The sequence below is a fragment of the Ananas comosus genome, linkage group 18 (genome assembly GCF_001540865.1).
Source record: "Ananas comosus cultivar F153 linkage group 18, ASM154086v1, whole genome shotgun sequence".
In the NCBI taxonomy this organism is placed as follows: domain Eukaryota; kingdom Viridiplantae; phylum Streptophyta; class Magnoliopsida; order Poales; family Bromeliaceae; genus Ananas; species Ananas comosus.
Window position 1 is genome coordinate 5,065,463 of NC_033638.1, and position 21,179 is coordinate 5,086,641.

General features: G+C 38.0%; 1 protein-coding gene across 2 annotated transcripts in view; it reads right to left on the reverse strand.

Annotated features, from left to right (window-relative positions):
- LOC109723872 (villin-2) overlaps window positions 9,100-21,179 on the reverse strand; it is a 32,841-nt gene continuing 20,761 nt past the window's right edge. For both annotated transcript variants that reach the window (XM_020252364.1, XM_020252365.1), the window contains exons 16-23: window positions 13,892-14,039; window positions 13,735-13,745; window positions 13,487-13,627; window positions 13,290-13,415; window positions 12,477-12,542; window positions 11,422-11,683; window positions 9,804-10,039; window positions 9,100-9,579 (exon numbers count right to left, since the gene is read on the reverse strand). In XM_020252364.1, the coding sequence (XP_020107953.1) occupies window positions 9,466-9,579; window positions 9,804-10,039; window positions 11,422-11,683; window positions 12,477-12,542; window positions 13,290-13,415; window positions 13,487-13,627; window positions 13,735-13,745; window positions 13,892-14,039 (1,104 nt within the window). In that variant the 3' untranslated portion in view covers window positions 9,100-9,465. The remainder of the gene's footprint in view (window positions 9,580-9,803; window positions 10,040-11,421; window positions 11,684-12,476; window positions 12,543-13,289; window positions 13,416-13,486; window positions 13,628-13,734; window positions 13,746-13,891; window positions 14,040-21,179) is intronic.

A 21,179-nucleotide genomic window follows, 5' to 3' on the forward strand; every position in this document is an offset into this window, starting at 1 on the left:
GTGAAATTTATGCTCTAGGTGGTAGAGACATACATGTGGATTTGGGCACTAAATGACAATAGTTGAGGTTTTCTCTCTTATGCAACCATTGAAAGTATGTTAGAATATGAATAATGTTATACCCCGTTGGGGGGTACCTAGTGAATGAATTGAAAAGTAGCATTATTTACATGATGACGATAGTACACTTGTTATGGACAAGGTGATTGAAAATTAGCATTACTTGCATGATATCATTATACTTGTAGTAGACAAAGTAGTAGTGACATTAAGACATAGGACATGATAAGGTCATCATGGAGCTAAACTTGATATATTTAGCCTATATAGTTGGACAACTAGAACTTAGCATGTGATACGGTAACTTGATGCATTAAATTAGAAGAACGACTAGTATTTGCCATTGTAACATTACAATTAATCTAGGGTTCGATAATTATATTCCATGCTTTAGACATGAGAAAAATGAGAGTGTATAGCCCTTAGGGCGAACCCTAATAGAGATGACTGCACGTAATACTAGTGGAATCTAAATAATTGCATCATAACATTTCTACTCTATGTAGTGAGGATGTTAGTGGAAAGACATGTGCATAACATGCATTGTGATAATTGTGAACATTTCATAGTTCTCTTGCATGTGGCATTGGTACATGTTTCTTGTGAAAATTTGTTGTAACTACATGTCATGAACCTTGTTGTAGATTTGAGTAAAATATTGAACTATTCTAGGTAGGATATTGTCATATGAACTATGCATGCCTTAGGCAATATATGTGTGGGTAGTGACATACCACCCAAGTTGTTGTAAACATGACATGAATGATCTAGAATCCAACCATTGAGTCGATGAGTGACAATTCCATGTTTTAAACATGATGATTGAGTATCCCAAATTGTGGACCCTGTGCTATGATCACGCTTGCTTGCCCTTGTGCTCATTCGCACATGCTTGTGAGAGTCGCTCCTTATAAGCCGGCACTCTGAAGTTTAGCCTTGCGACGATAGATCGCCCGTGCTGGATTGGGCAGCGTCGAAGTGGGATGTCGTGGGCGGAGTCTCTTTTCTTGCGGGAAAAATGATGACCCATGGGGCCACTAAGGCATGGCACGAGCCGGGATGTTACCACGTGTACGTTCCTTATAAATTGGGTATTATGGCTTAACTTGACAATGTACATCTTCGTAGTTGATGTATACATAGTAGATGTTCATACATGTGGTTTGCTACCTTATACTACTAATTGATGCATACTTAGTAGTTAGATATTTTGTGGAACATTATGACATTGGTAACGTTAGTGGTAGTAAACCTATATTCTTGTGGACTAGTATGTATGCATGACTAGAATAACAATGAAAAACATAATTTACCCTATGTAGCATTATGGACATTATGAATATGCATGTAAATGGACATTGGCATACATTTGACTAGGCATGTTAATCAACATTGACATATAGTTGATCAAGTGAAAGTAGAACATCATATACATGATAATTAAGCTTGTAGTAGAGGCATGACTATGATTAATCTTGTTTAATTACTTGCTTTTCATATATTTGCTTAATTAATTCCATTATAGCATGCCTATGTTAGCTTAGTGGTGTATTTCGCTGAGGTCGGCGACTTGCCCACTGGGAACTATTGTTTAATAGTTCTCACGCCCTCTGTTTTGTTGTTTGTTTCAGAGCCATCCGCATCAGAAGTGGTTAGGGATAGTGGCAAGAGGTTAGCGACTAGTTAGAGCCCCTACGGAGTTATTTTAGAGGGACCCGACAATGTCTTTCATTTTGTACTTTGTGGAAAGATATATTATATATTTTGGTTTAGAAATTATGTTAGACTTTTGAATTTAGTTGTATACATTTTGTGTATATTGTGGACCTCTTTATGCTATAACATTAGTAATTTTATATTACTCGCTCTGAGAGCCTTGTTAGGACTTCATCTTGTTCATTTCTAGTTTTTGGTAGACGCCTTGTGTGCACTGTGATTGTTTGGTGTACACGACAGGTCAGTGCACACACCGGGCAGGCTTCCGCTGGGTCCCGAGACGTGACAATTAGAGTATAAGTATTTACACAGTCAAACTACAATAACCCACACGTAAGATAACCGTGGTGCCTCTGGTCAAAGGATCACTCACACTACTACAGCATGAAACAATTCACTGACGAGCGAGTAGACATCCATGTGATTGTTTATAGTTGGTCACGCTCAGTGAAATTGTTCTCCAACATTCACCTGTATGCTTACTCTAGTGTTACCACACTAATAATTTGAGACTCATCATCTCATAAGGGAAGTACAGCATTCACTGATCTATCCGGATTTACCACCGCCCTCGTGATAATTCTATGATCAGGAGCATTTAAGAATTAATTACAGAAAATATGTCTCAAATTTCTAACTTCTTAAAAATTTAATTCTTCTACTATTAATTCTATGGACGATTCATAAATATGCATTTGGCAATAATATGAATGAAGAATGTCAGATTTAATCATAAAAGAAAAGTACACTGATATTAACCCTATACGTTATGACAAAGATTGGCTTATAGGGCATATAACTAACACACATATCAAGCAAAATCAGAGTCTGAATATCCAACCACCTCAAGATGGTCAGAATGCCTACAGGTGAGCATATAATCCTTTGTTCCTTATAAATATTGTCTGCCACCACGAACGAACCGGCCCTGCCGTAGGCTTTCCTCCGGCGAGTGGTCGTCCATGATAGAGATTTTATTTTGAAATCAGGATTATAAGTTCATGGCTTCCAACAGACCCAAGAATTTGCTATTAATTATCCCATACTTTCGGTATTAAGGAACCCTTGATTAAGAAACCAAATTTAATACCGACGATTGAAAGAGACCGTAGTATAAGCAAAGAACAACTACTGCTCTACTTCTAGACAGGAACGAAAATATGAACTAGTAGAGCAAGTGTAAAGCGAAGTCATAAAGTGTCATGCTCATCATGAAACAAGTAGTAAGTAGTGAGGAAAAAGTGGAGAGATATCACCGAGTGTGTACCACAGTACCGATTTCGGATAGAAGTACCCACATGTGTCCGTCGCTGTAGCTAGCTCCTGTGAGACGAGGGATGTCGACCGGACCTATGATAGGTCCATCGAGTCAGGATCTAATCCACGTGACTCAAACACAATGCTCACAAACCTAAAACCTGTTGCACCCTGATCCTCTTAGCCCAATGATGATGAAGCTTCCCTGAGTTAAGCTGAGTGGAGATGATGGGTCTTTAGCTCACTATTGATCGATGAGCTCCATTGTTGGGAATTTGAGTAAAGTACTTGGAGAAAAGAGAGATAGATCTGAGGGAGAAGCCGAAGAGGAAGGAGAAGAGGAAGAAGATAGAGAATAGAAATTTGTAGAAGCAATTGGTAATTCCATTCATAACCGTTTCCATGGTCCTTACCCTATTTATAGGAGTCATACAGGGACTATTATGTAATTGACTACAAAGAACAGTAGTAAAATGAAATGTTGTAACTAATAGGGACCGGTCGGTCTCCACAATCCACTGGGCTCGAAGCTGGATCTGAGATGGATGGCTCGTGGAAGCCCACGAGCAACCCTCAGCCCCGCTTCTCATCTTAGCGGATTGTGGTTCCGCAACCCGACCTGTTATTCGAATCTATCGACTGCTTAGTACGGCCTATCTTACTCAGCTTCGTCCTCCGAAAGCTCCGCCATTACAAAACCACCCACGGAATCGGTTTTCCAAATTTGATTCCCGAAACTCGCTGAGAAAATCGAAAACATGTCGGGATGCCCCTGAGACCCACGAAACATTATGAAATGCACTAACTCACACTAGGAGTCAACCGCTATCCCGAAACACACCTATTTGGATGCCCGAACAGTAAACATAAGTCTCCAAGTTAACTCGGTCGTCTCCGATAGACTGCTCACTAACGGGCTTCCGGAAGTGTCCACTTTGGCACCGAAAGCCTCCGCCGCTCTCCAGTCACCTCCAAACACACGAGGGATCCATGGCGGCCAGCCAACGACGCTAGGCGATGATTTTCGGGGAAAACACAAAGTCAAAAACTCACCGCAACGCGAAACCATGTTCTACCGACGATTTCGCTGAAAAATGCGTTGAAACCCTACTTCTGCTCGCACAGAGGCTTCGAAAACTGGAGGACAAGTCCAGAGGGTTACAAATAGTGACCACACGCTGCTCGAGGCAGCCTACAAAGCCCTATTTACAAAAAGGCCCCTAAGGGACCAACTAATTGCAACTTTATATAAAAAAAAAAGCAATGTTTAGGGCCGTTATCGAAAACAGCACACTTTTAAGACGAAGTGGAGGGCACTGACTAACAGGTCTCGGTGTTTTGGACACCGTGCTCATTGACCGAATTATGCACGACAGCCGAGGAGCGTTGTGGAGCCTTGTCAAGTTCAGTGCACAAAGAGCTTCGGGAGCAGGAGTGCTGAATCTCAACGACGGAGCGTCGACGACAGCAACGAAGGTGGGCACAACGTTCAGCAAGTCGAGGGGTTCGCCGTGCTTGCCTTCGAAAAGATCAGGGAGCGCCCGACTGCCGAGAACAGCGAGAGGCCCATATTTGAGCCCTAGCTCAAGGGGCTGGAGCTGAGGGCTCTCTGACCGGCTGCCGGCGACCTGCCAGCACGCACTCCGGCTAAGGTCGGCGGCGAAAGGGGAGGGGAGCACGGTGCTCCCCTTGGCCGGCGGTGGGGAGCAGCGGCGGCGGCGGATGGAGAAGCTCAGTCAGCACAGATCTCGGCCGAACTGAGGAGAGCCAAGCGCCGACGGTGGCCGGGGGAGGCCGGGGTCATCGACGGCAGACCTCCAAAGGCCGGGGCAATCTGTAGCGGCGATGGCAACAAATTTGTGGAGATAATCTCCTTTTTGCCCCAGTTGGCCGAGGAGATCCCGTGGCTGCGGCCGCGCCAGTAGAGTACGGGGACACCGAGGGAGTTGGCCGGAGCACAAAGGCAAAGTGGGAGGTCAAGGAAGGGTGGCTTGGGTCTTTCTCTGTGCTTGAGCTCTAAGAATAGAAAAAGAAGGGGAGGGAGAGAGGGAAATATGAGAGAGAAAGAAAGAGAGAGAGTTGAAAAGGGGTTCTCGATGGTCGGCAGTGGTCTTCGATAGGGTGGCAGCGCGCAGCCCACGGGTTGAGAAGTAAGGAGGTTGGCTGTGGTGGAGGTGGAGCAAAAGAGGCTAGGGTTTAGAGAGGGAGATGAGAAAAACCCTAAATGGGTTTAAGTCCTCACGTGGCATTTTTGCACAAAAGCCGAAAAAACTTCAAATTCCTAGCCAAACCCTTCACAGCACACATAAAACGCAGAACGGCACCCCCATGTGCGATTTCGTGCAATTCGAAGCATAAAATGTTGGGGGATTTTCCAGAATTCGAATTTTCCCAATTTGAACCCTTCTCGGTTATCGTGCAAGTACAGTAAATTCGTCCATCAGATTTATGAATTGAACGGACTACGACAGCGCGTTCAGCACTTTCGGACCTTCGAGATCATGTTTTCGTTTCACGTGATTTGGTTGCGGATTCGTGAAGATCCGATCATCCTAACCACACATTTCTTAATCCAAGGGCTAAAAAACTAATAGCACCAACAGCTTCGTACTATTAATAGTATTTCAACCTAGTTCTATATATATATATATATATATATATATAGAGAGAGAGAGAGAGAGAGAGAGAGAGAGAGAGAGAGATATATATATATATATATATATATATATATATATAAAAATAAAGAGAGAGAGAGAGAAAGAGTCCGGCTACTATACTCTTATGAGTACGATCGCCTTCGTACTCATAAGTCGTTTTCGATGATAGAGCTTCCAAATCGACGATCCATACAGTTAAACATTCTCTAGAGCATTTAAAACTTCTAGAAATCAAATTTCATAATTTTTCAACATCATTTACCTTACGATCAAAAGTTCACAAAATTGACAATTTTTAACGGTCGGTATGGGATACTTGCTAGTTTAACGGTGCAAAAGAATCGGAATAGGTTGAATTTTTGATAGAAAATTCTATTCACTACCTAGATAAAGATCAATAACTCCGATCTATCCGATCATCCAGTTTAGGATGTCGTCCGATATATCCGATCATCCATTCTTTTCTAGAAGTTTCAAATACTCTAGATCATATTTAACAGAATGGATCATCCATTTGCAAGCTCTAACATGGAAAACAACTTCTGAGTACGAAGGGCCAAACACTCATTAAGAGTATTTAGTAGCCCCATATATTATATATATATATATATAATATATATATATATATATATATATATATATATATATATATATATAATATATATATTATATATATATATATATACTATTATATTATATATATATATATTTGATTTGAAATTCGAATTCAAATTCAAATTTTGAATTCCTCAAATTACAAATATCCCAGATATTATATGATCCTCTAGAGTTAAGTGGATGGTTGGTTGAATAGTATGATCTAACGGGTAGAAATGATTAAAGGGATAGTATCAAGCGCTTGGTGCTATCAAGTTTTTTGTCGTTAAATCTACCCCTTTGAACATTTCCACATGTTGGATCATACTATTCAACCAACCACCATTCAACCAGCCACCCAGTCAATTCTAGGGGACCATTATCATCCTAACTGGAGACAACTATCATCCTAACCGTACATTCCTTCGTTCAAGGGCCGAGAAAACCTAATAGCACAAAGCAGTGGGTACTAATAATAGTATAGTAACCTAATTATATATATAATATAGGGAAAACTTTAAAAAAACCCCCCGTGGTTTCGTATTTTCTCATTTCTCCCCCATGTGGTTTAAAATGTATCAATTTGCCTCCCCCGTGGTTTCTTTTTTCTCTTTTTCTTATCAATTTCATTTTTTTTTTCTTAAATTAGTGATAAAGTTAAAATTAAAGGATACTAAAGTGAATATTTGATAAATCTAGATGGATATCTGAAATTTTTTATATATAATTTAATGAAATATTAACGAAAAAGCTACCGAAAAGATAAAAACGAAACTACAAGGGGGCAATTTGATACATTTTAAANTTTGAAGTTTTTCCTATAATATATATTTATATATTTTCATTATATGTATATAGAGTTTAGGTTATTGGGCATATTTGCTGGCCGACAAAACCAAACTAGTAAAATTCTACTCTAATTACTCTCTCTCTCTCTCTCTCTCTCTCTCTCTCTCGCAGAGGCACTTCCCTTAAATTTTTTTTAATATTATAGTATCATATTTTATGCATTCATTTTGTACGTTAAAATATTAGACTTTTTTGTATCAAATTTTAGATAAGATTTTATAAAAATTAAACTATAAATTGTATGATGTTAAGAATTTCAGGCTTGTTTAGGATTCGAGCTCGCTCGACTTGAAATTAGGCTCGCTCGAGCTCGGCTCAAATTAATTTCAAGTCGAGCTTAAACCTAAATTATGCTCGATATTAATTTCAAGTCAAATTTTAGCTGAATAAGCTCGTGTTTCCACTCCCTAATCATGACTGCAGCTCTCTTCTTTTTTCTTTTTTTTTCCTTCCTTCTTTATATTTTGGGAGCAGTGAGAGTCGGCGGAAAGAAAGAAAGAGTCCAATGTGTGCGCAAGAGAGAGATGGGGATGGGACTAACAAAGATAGAGAGAGGGCGTGTAATTCCAGCTGTTGAAGCTCAGTAAATTTCTTTCTTTCTTTTTTTTTTTTTTCTGCCCTACTTATGTTTAAATTATGGATTTTTTTTACAAATGGCCCCTGAAAAAATTTTATTTTAAAAATAGTCATGTCAAAATTTAATTTGCAAAAAGATCCTAACACTGCCACACAGGCGCCACGTCAATGCCACGCGAGCAGAGCTGGAGCCAATGTGTTAAGTTGAACACGGTGAACCATTCACCGTGTTCAAACACGGTGAATGATTCATTGTGTTTCATATTTATATTCTTTTTCTTCTTTTTTAGGAATGTCAACGGGTCGGATTTGGATCGAGTTTTAAAAAATTCGAATCCGAATCCGAAAATCAAATTAAAACTCGAACCCGAATCCGAACCCAGCGGGTTTTAAAAATCCATATCCATATAACTTTAATATATGGATATGGGTATGAATTTTTAAAACCCGCCGGGCTCGGATTCGTGCACGGATTTTAATTTGATTTTCGAATTCGATTTCGAATTTTTAAAAATCCGATCCAAACCCGACCCGTTGACATCCCTAAAAGAGAAGAAAAGAAATATAAATATGAAACACGGTGAATCATTCAATAATTGACTTTAATATCAACTATAATAGTCCTGCTTTTCTCAGAGTCGCCCATTCTAAAATTACTCTTGCTCTAATATGCTTAACCTTTTTAAGCCCTCGGGCCTAACTACCGCCCAAAATATATCTTATATCTTATATGTAATTCTACATCTGGATTAAAAAATTTAGCCATATTATATCTTATATATAAAAGACTATTCCAAATCCTAGGTGTGTCATAGCAACTTACAGGTCGCTAAGCTTGTCATTGATAACAATTAAAGGCAAACATAAAAGGCAGCACCCACCCTAGCAATTTACCACAGAGACTGTTAACCAAATGATCAATATGATGGAAAATTGTCAAACGGCAAACACCTCACTCATACATACTGGAAACTAGATGCACCATATTACGTACATTAACAGAAAACATGACAGAAGAGACAACAGAGAGAAATTTATAATATTAAATGACTGATATGGAAACTAAATTCGGAAACTCTTAAAACTAGAAAGGCTTAAGACCGACTTTAATATCATATTATTCAAAAGAAGTAGAGACACCACTTTTCAACAACAGTGCTCGTGTTATCTTCGCGCAAACTTCAGAATAAAAGAAGCAAATATAGCACGACATGATCCTTAAAATAAGCAGTCGAAAGACCGATGAGAACTGAATATTGAAGACAAGCTGACAAAAAAGCAACTCTTAACAAACAATACGGAGATCTTTTCTGGGATATCAACCACAAGTTCATGCACATTTTTTACACAAAGATCCATTTAAGGAAATGCTTTGCAACAGTAGAAATATGAAAAAAATAAAAATATGAGCACCCAGCAATTTTGTTTCGCATTGTGTACCACCATTAACTAGACAGTCCAAATCGTTTCAACCGAAAATGTATACAATATGAATCCTTATCAGAACAAGCCGAGCAAACTAGACACTTCAACAGCAGAAACATTTTCTTATTAACACATAAAAAGAATGCCTACTTCCTCACAAAACCATCACCCATAGGTAGAATTCAGGTCATCCAACGGCAAATGAAACCAACCGGAGGACACGACTGCATCTCATGACTATAAATAACAATAAAGGAAATCTACAAACGGAATACCAAGAAATTCATAGAATAAACAGTGGGATAAGCACCAGCACAGACAGGTAGTATTAGAAGAGATCCACCTTTCTTTTCTGCATATCCTGCTTCCACTTTGGCTGACGATAGAACGCCTCCTTAGCCATACCAAACACCGTCTGGAACTCAGTATCAGACAAGTATGCCTACAGAAACAACCCCAAAATAAAAGCAATCAGAGTTCAGTATCAGACAAGTATCCCTACAGAAACAACCCCAAATTAAAAGAAATTAATTATCGAGTCCTCCATATATTCCTTGACTGTTCAAATACCATCAACCCAAATATTTCAACATCAAAGATTAGTACTTATTTAACTGTTCATATGCATATATATTGAATAACTCAAAACCAAGCAAAAGGACAAACCTCTCTTCGCTTATAATCAATTCCACGGACAGGAGTGGTTGACTTGGCTTTCAATTGTTCATAATTGAATGTTGTTTCCCCGATATTTTCATCTATTGTTTGCTCCTGCGATACTTCAGAATCTGCTCCACTGCTCACAGAAGACGATCTGTCTCCCTCTACAGCTTCCTTATCTGCAGCAGAAAGCTCCAAGGGATCTCCCCCTTCAGAGCTAGCAGCTCCGGTCTTTGCAGTTTCTGCATCAAGTATTAAAACTTCCACCTCAGACAAATATATAGTAGCGTCTTTTTGTCTTCAGCAGATCAGTTTAAATTGCAATATGTTAAGTCCATAGAATAGCAGATTAGATATTACTCTCCAATCAACATGAGGGTTTACAGAAGAGTACAAAAGTCTGTCAGAAAGCAATCAGGAACCCATTATAAGTACATGCCTTTTCCATTTACTTGATGCATAACATTAGAAGGAAAGAGATTACGCTGCATTTGGCGCTTCATTATTTTTGAGTTTTTTAAATGATGCTAAAAGTATGTTATTGCAAGTCCCCTCGCAAAGTCACAACTGCTTTTAACATAAGAAAAAGGAGACTACTAAATTGACTTTTTTATTTTATTCTTCACATCAAAGCAGTAATCAATGTTAAAATGTTACCGAGTGACACAATTCAACATAGTAAATTAAGAACAACTCCAAATACGGCCTTTACTGTTCCCCTAAATGAACAGACTTATTTGATGAAACATCATTTCTTTGAAGATGGTACTAATTCAATGAGAGTGACATGTACCTCAAACTTTTAATGGCTAAACAATAGGACTCATATAAAGAAAAGTACATGCGATTTCTCAGAAAAGATAACAGAAGAAAGAGGGCTTTTTTTGCAAATAGCCCCCTGATAAATTTTATTTTTAAAATTGGCCCTGTCAAAATTTTATTTGCAAAAATGGCCCTGGTCCCGCCACGCAAGCGCCACGTCAGCACCACGCAGGCGGGGCTGGGCCATGTGTTTAAGTTGAACACGGTGAACCATTCACCGTGTTCAATACAAGGTTTTTGTATTGGACACGGTGAATGATTCACCGTGTCCAATACAAATATCTCCAACTTAGAACGGTGAACCATTCACCGTGTTCAATACAAGGTTTTTGTATTGGACACGGTGAATTCACCGTGTCCAATACAAATATCTCCAACTTAGCCAAAAATGACTAAGTTGTGGGTATTTGTATTGGACACGGTGAATCATTCACCGTGTTCAATTATTTGTATTGGACACGGTGAATCATTCACCGTGTCCAATACAAATACCTCGCAGTTAACCATTTTGTATTGGACACGGTGAACCATTCACCGTGTCTAATACAAAAACCTTGTATTGAACACAGTGAATGGTTCACCGTGTTCAACTTAAACACATGGCCCAGCCCCGCCTGCGTGGCGCTGATGTGGCGCTGACGTGGTGGGACCCGGGCCATTTTTGCAAATAAATTTTTGATAGGGCCAATTTAAAAAAAAAAATTAGTTAGGGGGCTATTTGCAAAAAAAGCCCGAAGAAAGATGTTGGCTTCTAGACTTGTTGCTTTATCAAACAAATAAATGAAAAAAAAAATCATTTTACCAGTGACAGTCTTCTCAGGTGAATGAGAGGATCTGCTAAAACGTGGAATGGAAGTTTCTGAAGAACCCTTTTGCTCAGCAGTTAAAACAGTTGACAATGCAGCAACTGCAGCTGCTCTCTGAGACCCTTGGCTTGGACGAGTTGGTATTGTATTTGCAAGTTTTGCTTTGGATGATGGATTGAAAGCAGATGAAAGGGCAGCCAATGCTGACGCCCTTTGAGTTGGTCCGCCATTCCCTGAGCTCTTTGACTTGTCATTAGACTGCAAGAGAAGATAATTATAATAACTAAAAAAACAATTGCAGATAACTTCATATATCCAGATATGACTGCACCTCAGTCTGAGAGCATCCATAGATGAATGCCTAACTACAACGTCTAATAATAATAGCACATTTTAATAGGGCGGAGCAGAAGTTACAGCCATAATATTATGTAAGAACCTAGTGGGAATCACAAACTTGTTACAAATCAATCATAGCGTGATTTCATTACTGACATGCAGAGATGCAGAATTTGGCTATAATGTATTCAAAAGGCTCTGAACACACTATCAGACTTCTTTTTTTGTTAACTTAATGATTGTCTTCAACCGTGACAGTGTTGCCTCAAAGCACACTGTGATTTGTTTTATAATATTTACTAGCTGCATCAATTTTTGGTACCGAAGCATCAAGAAGCGATCTAAAAAAAAAAAAATCTACTTCTGCACCTCAAAGCAAATATGTTAAACAGTAGTAAGGGAGTAGTTCTGCATAACTGTTCTCCTTATTAGAACCTCATGTAGTACATTAATGCACTACCGCAACCTACACAGCTAAAACATCAGTCCTCAAGACTCGAATATAAATTCACAAGAAAGGAAAACTAAAACTCAGAAATCGGATGACTTCTCTTAAACACATAATCAAATATCATCTAATATCAGCAATTGTATAACTAACCAGTAGTTCAGTTCATTTGGGCATGCAATTAAGTTAATTAATACTTTAAAACAAGCTGTTCAATGCAATGCAGTTGAATTCCTCAAGAAACAGTTGTCAAGTAGCACATACCTCCGACGTACGAAGAATAGTTCCAAAAAGAAGAGAGAGCCTCTTTTCGAAAGAATTTCCTTGAACCTGTCAGAAAAGGTAACAAGTTTATAATGGTGTGTGGCTCATAATATGTGCTAAATTCAGAAACGAGAACACATTAGATTACACATATTAAATACCAAAAAAAGTGCACACGTACGCTCTGCTCTTAAATTTTAAGGATGGAGAAGAACAAAGGTCACATGTATTATTATGCAGAATACAGTGCTAAAAGCACGCGCACACCCGCACACTACAAAGGATAATATACATCAATTTCAGATCTCTTTAAAAGTTTGTTGGTTGTTTCTCCACGAAATTATGAGCTGAAACTTTAGCACTCAGTCACTGTTAAATGACCCTTTTGACTAGTGGCTGCTAAAATTCATTACATACATATTAAGAAAAAAAATGCTGAAGCTATGACAGTTTATAAATAATTTATCATCATATGCCGAAATTATCATAACTATCTGTTGGGTATCTTTCACTTTGATTCAGTCATATTTTCAGATGTCATGAGGCAGTAACAGCATTAATCATCTTTCAAATGACCACACCTTCAGAAAAACTCAGTAGAGATTGAATGGAAACACGAGAAGACTACTATATGGAAGCCAGTTTACTGCCCTAACCAACATATTCTTGAACAACCCAATTTCCTGGGCTATCTTTAATACACCACACAATACTCATCTTGTGCATGCTTCATACAGATCAGTTCATTCAGCATACTAATAAATAGAATGATTAGGAAACTCACAGGAAATAGTTCAAGATATAATGACATACCACTGCCTTTGTTCCATCCCAGGAGAAGTATGTCGTGAAAAAACATGGCTCATTCCCTTCTGTGACTTTATAAAGTGGTACATCAGGGGATAACCCTTCTAAGGATGCTGCAAGCTCTATGTATCTCTGCATAACATACTTCTGATTAGATACAATCAAACAAAATATCAGAAAAGAGAATTATGTCCATGACATACCTGCCCAATATCAAATGCTATCTGTTTGTCCTTAGAGACCACTGACTGACCAACCCAAATGAAGACCTCAGCATGTGTGTCCAGTATCAACATGTCTTCTGTCAATAAATCGTCTTGAGAGAAATTGAAAACCTCATTAACCTGAAATGAGAGAGATAGAGAGAGAGAAGATGCATAGATATTATAAAACTATATATGCTGGACATGCAGAACACCAATTTACAAACAGAAAGGGAGAAGTTGCCAACCTCTAGCTTTCCTGAGGAATTCACATGAACACAAAGGCAGAAATAAAGAAAAGTAGATCAAGTATTAGATCAATTGATACAGATAGTTTATAAAACAATTGCAGTAGATGAACCAAACAGAAGGAATATAAAATTAAGATGGAGCAATTGATCCAACCATTATTAAATGAGAAGGTATACAAGTGAGGATCTCTGACAACATCGTGTGTGACCTTCTTGCTGGTAAAACTTTGCTTTCCACCAAGAGCAAACCAAAAGGCAGAACTCTCGGTTCCCTCCTTGGCATGCTTCAGTGCAGCACCTGGCTGGAGGATTAAGAAACCAGAAAGTAATCTTATTGCGTTGAGCCGAGTGTACTAATAAAAACAAAAAGGTCCAAAACAAGTATTGGGCAATGTGTGTGGTTTTAGCAAAAATATTCGAAAGGTTATTTGGATGAGCACGACCCACATACCCAACAATTGCTATTGCCATTAATCATTTGTCACTTTTATGGAAGTTAGAATTCAGAAGACCTCACGAGTAGGAATTAAGCTAAATCCTAGTCCACATTAAGTCAACATGCAGGCACACTGGACACCATATTCTTCTATTATAACTTAAATGGTTCAAGCAGGGTGCTCCAAAAATGTGAAAAACAAAGGAGAAAAAAACACATTCCACAATTAGCATTTACTTTTCAATTGCCATCGCATATGCAATACATTTGTTTCTGCATATGTCCAACCAGCTCCAACACATTTGAAGGCCACCTTGAAGACAGACTTAGAAGGAAAAGGGTACATAAAGTGTTTAGTGGGGGCTTTTTTTGCAAATAGCCCCCTGACAAATTTTATTTGCAAAAATAGCCCGTCCAAAAATTATTTGCAAAAATGGCTTTGCCCCTGCCACGCCAGCGCCACGTCAGCGCCACGCGGGCAGGGCGGGCCCAGGTGTTTAAGTTGAACACGGTGAACCATTCACCGTGTTCAATACAAAATTTTTGTATTGGACACGGTGAATGGTTCACCGTGTCCAATACAAATACCCCAACAATGAGTAAGTTGGAGGTATTTGTATTAGACACGGTGAACCATTCACCGTGTCCAATTATTTGTATTGGACACGGTAAATGGTTCACCGTGTCCAATACAAATATTTCGATCTTAACTATTTTGTATTGGACACGGTGAATCATTCACCGTGTCCAATACAAAAACTTTGTATTGAACACGGTGAATGGTTCACCGGTTGGTGTCAACTTAACATCTGGCCCAGCCCCGCCCGCGATGGCGTAACGTAGGCCGCATGCGTGCTGAGGAGGCAGCGGGCCATTTTGCCAAATAACATTTTTGAAGGCATTAAAAAAAAAAAATTATAAGGGGCTATTGTATTTGGCGCCCAAAAAAGCGCGTTAGTAGGCACGATATGTATGTATATGTCGCCATTCCTTCGCGAAGCACATGGGCAGCCATTTGTTTAGCATGAAAGCAAGCAGAACTAGCCCAATGTGCTTGCCAAGATCCATTCATCTTCATTTAAGTCATTTTTCTCTCCTAACAAGACCAACACTAATTTTTTTTGATTATAAACCTAATGTAATCCTGCTACTGTTGCATAGTGCCTAGCGATATTATATTATATATATAGAGAGCTAGCCCGCTCGGCTATCCCCTTACTCACCCCGCCCCCGGCTAGCACGGCGAGCCTCCCGTTGTTATCCAATTGTTTTCATAGATGCGTGGCTTCTAATCACGATCCAGGCTCGTGTAGACTTCATCTACACTATTAAACAGTATTTGAGAAAACTAAATTTTCAAATTTTTCGCATCATTTAACCTATCCCCCCCCAAAAAAACGAGTAGTTATAAACATGAACGGCTGAAATGAAAACTCATAAAAAACAAGTTCATAAAGACTTCAAATTTCAAATCGCGAAGTATTGGGATCTGCTATTTAGATGTTAAGCAGAACTTTATTAAAGTTTCATCTAATTTGGATACTTCTACATCCGTTGAACTTAAAAACGCATCATATGCTGACCATTTAAATTGTTAATTTGGAGACGCTGTTTGATCACTAGCCCAAAATGATGTCAGATAAAATTATGAAATTAGTTCTCCAAATACTTTTAATAGCTAGTATATCCAAGCTTAACGAGAGCCGACTCGTCATTTGAAGCCGCATCAGAAAAACAACTTGGTAGCACGGAGGCACCTCCGTTGCTACCGATAGATTATACCAGGCCTGCATATATATATATTATATTATATATATTATATATATATATATATAGAGAAGAGAGAGAGAGAGAAGAGAGAGCTGCGTCTCCTTATACTATCTATAGTACCGGCTCTGGGGTGTACTATATTCCCTGGTGTTCGTCTTAGGGTATTCAAATCAGACGAATACCACACCTAAAACTATCTTAGGGATTTAAAGTCTTTTAGAAGATAGAATTTTAGATTGTTTTTCGAGCATAGCTTAGCGTTTGATGACACAACAACTCTTCCAAAATTCCGTGAATTCCCTCGCGCCACACTGCCCCCCCCCGCCCCTCCCAATATGAGCACGTTGGAGTTTAACGACTGTAGAAGAATCTAAATTTCTCTCAAACGTTTGATAACAAATACATTAAAACATCTAGATTAAGTGTTAACATTCTGATCTTGAATATTAAAAGTCCTATACCAAATTGTTAAAAGACTTATTCAATTATCTACGTCACATTGAACATAATTTATTTATAGAGTAACGAAGTCGAAAAAAAAAAACGAAAAATTTTATTCTTAAGAACTTCATATACCCGTAGATCATACTTTAACAGTGTGCGATCTTAATATTGAACACCCTAAGAGTCGAAAACTAGACTATGAGTACCTGAGCTCCGGTACTATAGATAGATATAGTAAGCCTAATTCCATATATATATATATTATTATATAGGCTAGGCGCTACTATATCTTATGAGTTATAGAGGCACTTCGTATTCATTAAGCTTGTTTTCAATGATGAAGCTTCCGAATCGTACCATCCACTCCGTTAAATATATTATAGGTATTGAAACTTCTAGAAAATAAAATTTCGTAATTTTCAAAAATCATAATAAAGTTTCATCAAGCGGGTGTTATAAAATGACGGTCAAAATCAACACGACGTTTTTCTTAAAATAGTATTGATCGGATCCTTCAATTTAAGCTCAAAGTTATTGGCATCTTATCTATGTAGTAAATAAAATTTTCTAATCAAAAAATTCAACCGATTCTATTCTTTTACACCGTTAAACTTAGATGATCTCATAGTCGGCCGTTAAAATTGTCAATTTGCTACCTATTTGATCGTGAAGACCGTAGAATGATGTCGAAAAATTCATAAATTTGATTTCTAGACGTTTTAAATGCTACTAATACGTTTAACGTGATGGGATCGTCGATTTGGAGTCATCATCATCGAAAACAACTTAGAATTGGAAGGCGGATCTTACTCATAAGAGCTTTATAGTAGCCACTCGTATGGTATATACTATATTATGCCTACTGTATGTTTACTCCTCACAGTACTAGTATATACGGTTATATAGTATATACGTACTATCATATAGATCCGAGAGACCCGCACGCACGAGCCGACCGCTTCGACCCCTGAAGGGAGAGATGGGCCCCCCACCTTGAGCCCGCCCCCGCCCCCCCCCCGGGGCCCCCCCCTTGTGAGAAACGGACCGAGACTGAGAGAGTAGGGCTACTATACTCTTATGAGTATAGAGCCCTTTGTACACATAGGTTGTTTTGATGATAGAGCTTCCGAATCGACGATCCACTCCGTTAAATATAATCTAGAGTATTTAAATTTTGAAACTTCTAAAAACTAAATTTCATAAATTTTCGAAATCATAATAAAGTTCATCAAGCGGGCAGAAAATGAACGGTCAAAATCGAATGACGTCTTAAAAATGGATGATCCGATCCTTTAATTTAAGATCGGAGTTATTGATCTTTATCTAGGTAGTGAATAGAATTTTTTTATAAAAAATACAACTAATTTCGATTCTTTTACACCGCTAAACTAGCAACTATCTCATACCGGCCGTTAAAAATTGTCAATTTTGAGATCTTTTGATCGTAAGGTAAATGATGTCAAAAAATTATTAATTTGATTTCTAGAAATTTTAAATGCTCTAGATAATGCTTAATGGTATGGATCGTCGATTTAGAAGCTCTATCATCGAAAACGACTTATGAGTACGAAGGCGATTGTACTCATAAGAGTATAGTAGCCGGACTATATATATATATATAGAACTAGTCTAGAATATTATCAATAGCACCAAGTTATCGGTGCTATTAGATTTTCGGCCCTTGGATGAAGGAATGTCCGGTTAGGATAATGTGGGCCCCCTAGGGTTGAGTAAATTGTTGGTTGAATAGTATAATCTTACGAGTAAAAATAATCAAAGGGTTAAATCTAACGGTGGAAAACTCGGTAGCACCAAGTGCTTGGTACTTGGTGCTAACGGTGGAAAACTCTATATATATATATATATATATATATAGAGAGAGAGAGAGAGAGAGAGAGTCCGGCTATTATACTCTTATGAGTATAGACCTTTTTATACTCATAAGTTTTCGGCCGTTAGATCTACCTCTTTGACCATTTTCATCCGTTAGATCATACTATTCAACCAACCATCCACTCAACTTTAGGGGACCACTATCATCCTAACCAGGACCACTATTATTGTTAGGACATATTTAGTATTTTATGCTATATTAGGATATTGTATATTACGACATATTTAGAGTAGAATTATATGGTATGTAATCCTGGTTGTATTGTTACTATAGTAACTTCTTGTTGTTATGACATATTTAGTATTTTATACTATATTAGGATATTGTATATTACGACATGTTTAGAGTAGGATTATATGGCATGATATAGGATTATATGGTATGTAATAATGGTTGTATTGTTACTATAGTAACTTCTTGTTGTTACGACATATTTAGTATTTTATGCNTACTATAGTAACTTCTTGTTGTTACGACATATTTAGTATTTTATGCTATATTAGAATATTGTATATTACGACATATTTAGAGTAGGATTATATAGTATGATATAGAATTATATGATATGTAATCCTAGTTGTATTGTTACTATAGTAGGCATTGTTACTATAGTAGACTTATCTCTTGTACTATATAATTTCATCAATAGAACCCAAGAAGGTATGCTCTTTTACCCTTCTTTCATGGTATCAGGGCAGGAACCTTAATTTGGGGATATCGATCCATAGCCATCATCGACCACAAGTCTCGCCTTCTTTCATAGGTGCTTTTTTCTTTTGGTATTCTATCTCTTCTTATCCTTAGACTTTTATCAGCCCAATACTGCTACAGTACTGGCGCTACAGTGTTATTGCTACAGTAATTTCAGCCTCAATAGTCTGATGCAGTAATTTCAGCCTCTCTAAGTTTTTTCTTGTCTCGTTGGTGCTGCCCGCCGGTTCATCTCGGGTTCAACTCTGACTCACTTTTCCTCTTTCCACTGGATTTGTGATTACTTGATCTTTTTTTTCAGATTTGTTTGTCTCGTGGTGGATTTTTTTTTTCTCTTGGTGGTAACATGTCTTCTTCTTCGAACCTGCCAGTGGTTAACATCAAAACTCTCATACCACTTGAACTCATGAATTCCACATATCTGGTGTGGAAACAAATATTTTTTAATATTTTGGAGAGTTTTGGTGTTACTTCGCATGTGGACGGAACTGGTACAATACCGCCTTACACTATCGAAACTTCTGATAAGAAAACAAGTGCAAATCCAGAATATCAAAATAGGAAAAAGAAAGAGACCACTATACTCTCGTGGATTAATGCCACCCTTTCTCTTAGTATATTACAGATGGTCGTTTCTAGTTCTCCTAAAACTGCATAGGATACTTGGAAAACTATTGAAGCATATTTTCTTGATAAAACTGCTTCCATGGCTTTCTAAAGTCCGAATTGCTAAGCATCAAGAAAGGTTCAATGAGCACGAGCGATTATATGCAAAACATTAAATCAATTGGTGATGCTCTACAAGCGATTGGTGAAACTGAGTCAGGCCATAACTTGGTTATGACCGTTCTTCTCGGGTTACCAAAAGAATATAAGAGGTTTTGTCGGTGCCTTTAATACACATCGAAATAAGCCCACTTTTAAACAACTTCGTCCACTTCTAATGCAAGAGGAAACTGAAGTTCAACGTCGTACTAGTTTGACGACATCACCAGCCACTCTCACCATCGACGATGAAGCTCTTTATGCAAATCGTGGACGCGGAAGTCGTGGAAGTCATGGAGGTAGATAGCGCGGGGGTCGAGGACATCGCGGTAGATTCAACTCATATCCTGGTCGTGGATCTCCTGGAGCCTATTCACATTCTCAACCTAATAATTCTCAACAATCTTATACTCCGACTCATCAACCTTACATTCCAAAGTCTGGCACACAATGTCAGATCTATGGCAAGTTTAATCATTCTGCTCTTCAATGCAGACAACGCTTCAACCATTCCTTTGTTGCAGATAATCTTCCTCAAACCTTTGCTGCTATGAACCTTCATGAATCTGGTGAGGAAGTGTGGTATCCAGACACTAGAGCATCTAATCATATGACCGCAACTTCTGCTATTCTCTCAACTTCTAAACCTTATAAAGGGCATGAAAAAATTCTTGTTGGTAATGAAAATTTACTTAATATTACTCAGACAGGTGAAACTCAGTTGCATTCCTCCTCTAAATCCTTTGCTCTTAAAAATATTCTTATTGTTCCTTCTATTAAGAAAAATTTACTTTCTGTACGCCAGTTCTGTCATGATTATAATTCCCTTTTTGAATTCGACTCTTTTGGTTTTTCTGTGAAGGACAAGGAAATCGGGACGGAGCTTCTTCAATGTCCAAGTTCGGAAACATCACTTTATCCACTCTCTTCTAAAGTTGCAAGTGTCGGAAATAAGCAACAGCTAGCACTGGTCGCATCTAGGGTTAATAGTGATATTTGGCATAGACGATTAGGTCATCCTAATTTTTCTGTTCTTTCTACAATTCTTAAAAATAATAAAATTGTCTCAGACTCTACTTTAAAATTATTTGTTTGCAATGCTTATAATATGGGAAAACATGTTAAACTTTCGTTTAATGATTCAGAATCTCAATCTGCTTTTCCCCTTCATATTGTTCATTCGGACGTGTGGCAATCACCTGTTTCCTCACTCTCTGGCTACAAGTATTATGTTATTTTTATTAATGATTATTCTCGGTTCTCTTGGCTTTATTTTTTAAAATCAAAATATAAAGTTTTTGACAAATTTTTGAAGTTTAAAAGAATGGTTCAAAACATATTCCATAGCTCGATTAAAATTTTCCAGTCCGACAATGGCACTGAAGTTGTAAATAAGAAGTTTTCTACTCTTTGTTCACAAAA